The 3,397-nt window shown below is 51.8% G+C and overlaps 1 protein-coding gene across 2 annotated transcripts in view; it reads left to right on the forward strand.

The window, feature by feature from the left end:
* The first annotated feature begins 3,068 nt into the window (after positions 1–3,068).
* Positions 3,069–3,397, forward strand: part of slc22a15 (solute carrier family 22 member 15) — an 83,402-nt gene continuing 83,073 nt past the window's right edge. For both annotated transcript variants that reach the window (XM_038822336.1, XM_038822337.1), the window contains exon 1: positions 3,069–3,224. In XM_038822336.1, the coding sequence (XP_038678264.1) occupies positions 3,141–3,224 (84 nt within the window). In that variant the 5' untranslated portion in view covers positions 3,069–3,140. The remainder of the gene's footprint in view (positions 3,225–3,397) is intronic.

Here is a 3,397-nt window from a genome sequence, read left to right on the forward strand (position 1 = left end):
TAACCAGCAAGAGGTTTCTTTTTTGATCCAGAGACCATGAAACTAGGTTGATTCCAGAGATGAGAGGTTTTTCGTATAAAGAGAGATTAAACATTTAGGCCGATACTCCAGAGTTTAGAAGAATAGGGGAGATCAAACTGAGGTATACAAGATATGATTTATGGATAAAGTAGACGTAGAGCGGATGCTTCCTCTTGTGAGGCAATCTGGAATGAGAGGTAGATAAGAGGTAGCAAATTTAAAACAGAGTTGAGGAGAAACTATTTTTCTCCCAAAGGGTTGTGAATCTGTGGTATTCGCTACCTCAGAGTGCAGTGGATCCTGGGACAGTGAGTAAATTTAAAGAGGAGTTAGACATATTTTTAATTGGTAGTGGGTTGAAGGGTAATGGAAAATGGGCAGTACAGTGGAGCTAAGGCCAGGATGAGATCAGCCATGATCGAATGGTGGGGCATACTCAATGGGCCAGATGGTCTAATTCTGCCCCTATATCAGCATCAACGGGGCCGAGGTGGAGATGGTTAGCAGTTTCAAATTCCTCGGGGTGCACATCTCCAAAGATCTGTCCTGGTCCACCCACGTCGACGCGAACCTCCAAGAAAGCACAACAGCGCCTATACTTCCTCAGGAAACTAAGGAAATTTGGCATGTCCACATTAACTCTTACCAACTTTTACAGATGCACCATAGAAAGCATCCTATCGGGCTGCATCACAGCCTGGTATGGCAACTGCTTGGCCCAGGACCGCAAGGAACTTCAGAGAGTCGTGAATACAGCCCAGTCCATCACACGAACCTGCCTCCCATCCATTGACTCCATTTACACCTCCTGCTGCCTGGGGAAAGCGGGCTGCATAATCAATGATCCCTCCCACCTGGCTTACTCACTTTTCCAACTTCCATCAGGCAGGAGATACGGAAGTCTGAGAACACGCACGAACAGACTCAAAAACAGCTTCTTCCCCACTGTCACCAGACTCCTAAATGACCCTCTTATGGACTGACCTCATTAAAACTACACCCTGTATGCTTCAACCGATGCCAATGCTTATGTAATTACATTGTATATCTTGTGTTGCCCTGTTATGTATTTTCTTTTATTTCCTTTTCTTCCCGTGTACTTAATGATCTGTTGAGCTGCTCGCAGAAAAATACTTTTCACTAAACAAATCCATCCAATCCAATCCAATATCTTATGAATTTCATTGGGTTTGAAGTCAAAGTGACTCCCACGACACCTCCCTCCCGACTGTATACCTTGTGCCACCACCACCTCTGGGGATTTGTATCGCCAATGGGACAGGGTTACCCAAATTCATAAAGCAGGACAATCTGCTGAACTGGTCTATGTCGATGTTCATGCTCCCACTTCTCTTCATGGAACCTTTTTCGCATAATTCTCTCTATCTTTATTTGTTATGCACTAATTTAGCTTCCTCAGAAATATGTCTGTGCTAATTGCTTCAGTTATGCCATAAATAGGTGATTTTCACATCCTAAACACCTTTCTCCTGAATTTTTTGTTGAATTTATTGATGTCCACCTTATATTTGTTGGTCAGTGGGTAGCGTCTCTGGATCTGAGCCAGAAGCTCCAGGTTTCTGTCCCACCCAGGGCTTGATGGCCAAGGAAGGTGTGTTCGTAACGTGGCCAAACAGGTTGTGTGTTTATCAGGAAAGATTGGGGGACTCCTGATCAGCCATGCTTGATGCAGAGTGCTGCCCCATAAACCTCTGGTAACAGGCCAGTGACCTGTTTCAAAAAAAAACCTTGCCATGGGAACAGGTGAAAGTCTGCCTTGTGCACCACCAGGTGTGGGAAAAGAAACAATAACAATCTGAAATTTATGTCCCCCAGTTTTGGATTCTACCATAAGTGGAATATGTCTACGTCAGTCAACTAATTCTTTTTTAAAAATAAATTTAAGTACCCTATTATTTTTTCCAATTAAGGGGCAATTTTAGCATAGCCAATCCACCTATCCTGCACATCTTTGGGTTGTGGGGGTGAAACCCACGCAGACACGGGGAGAATGTGCAAACTCCACACGGACAGTGACCCAGGGCCAGGATTCGAACTCAGGTCCTCAGCGCAGTAGGCTGCAATGCTACCCACTGTGCCATCGTGCTGCCCATCAGTCAACTAATTCATAGGAATAAAGCCTATCAGGTTATCCCGCAGCATTCTCTTTACCAGACACAAGCGGTTATCCTCCTTTGTTCAATGATCTGGCAGAAAATTCCCCTCTTTCTCAGAGCGACTCTTGCCAATCTGTTCAAAGACCTGTGGCTACAGGATTAGCCCTCCTGATACCGCCTTCAACCGGGAGCGGCACTGTGCCGGGCTCCAAGTGTGATATCACCTCCTACCGGGAGCGGCGCTGTGCCGGGGTCCGGGTGTGATACCGCCTCCTACCGGGGCGGCGCTGCGTCGGAGTCCAGGTGTGATACCGCTTTCTACCGAGGGCGGCGCTGTGTCTGGGTCTGGGTATGATATCGCCTCCTGCCGGGGGAGGCGCTGGCCCGGATCCGAGTGTAATACCGCTTCGAACCGGGGTCGGCGCTGTGCAGGAGTCGGCGCTGTGCTGGGGTCCGGGTGTGATACCGTCGTCCACCGGGGACGGCGCTGTACCGGGCTCCGCGTGTGATACAGCCTCCTACTGGGGACGGCACTGTGCCGGGCACCGAGTGTGATACCGCCTCCTATCGGAGACGGCGCTGTGCCGGAGCCGGGGTGTGATACCGCCTCCTATCGGGGACGGCGCTGTGCCGGCTCCGCGTGTGATACCGTCTTCCACCGGGGACGGCGCTTTGCCGGGCTCCGCGTGTGATACCGCCTCCTACCGGAGACGGCGCTGTGCCGGAGCCGGGGTGTGATACCGCCTCCTACCGGGTCGGCGCTGTGCCGGGCTTCGCGTGTGATACCGCCTCCTAGCGGGGACGGCGCTGTGCCGGGGCCGGGTTGTGATATCTCCTCCTAGCGGGGACGGCGCTGTGCCGGGGCCGGAGTGTGATACCGCCTCGTACCGGGAGCGGCGCTGTGCAGGGGCCCGGGTGTGGTACCCCCTCCGACCAGGAGGGGCGGCATTGTGAATCCGGACCTCCGGCTCTCTGTCAGTCTGTCTCCCTGTTGCCGCTCTGATGGATGTTGATGCCGCGCTGTTGTTGGTCGGTGAATTCGGGAGATATCAGAAGCAGCTGACACTAACTTTCGTCCTGCTGCAGGTGGGTGCGGCTGCGCTGCGGAAATACCGGCATCCAGGTCGCAGTGGGAGTGGGGCCTTGATTTGGCTCAAAACAGCTGCTTCAGATTCGAAAGAAACCCGCCGGGAAGCAGCTTCTTCCATTTCACCCCCCCCCCCCCCCCCAAAACCCACCCCCCCCAAACCCATCCCCCC

This window comes from Scyliorhinus canicula, chromosome 16 (assembly GCF_902713615.1).
Source record: "Scyliorhinus canicula chromosome 16, sScyCan1.1, whole genome shotgun sequence".
NCBI lineage: Eukaryota > Metazoa > Chordata > Chondrichthyes > Carcharhiniformes > Scyliorhinidae > Scyliorhinus > Scyliorhinus canicula.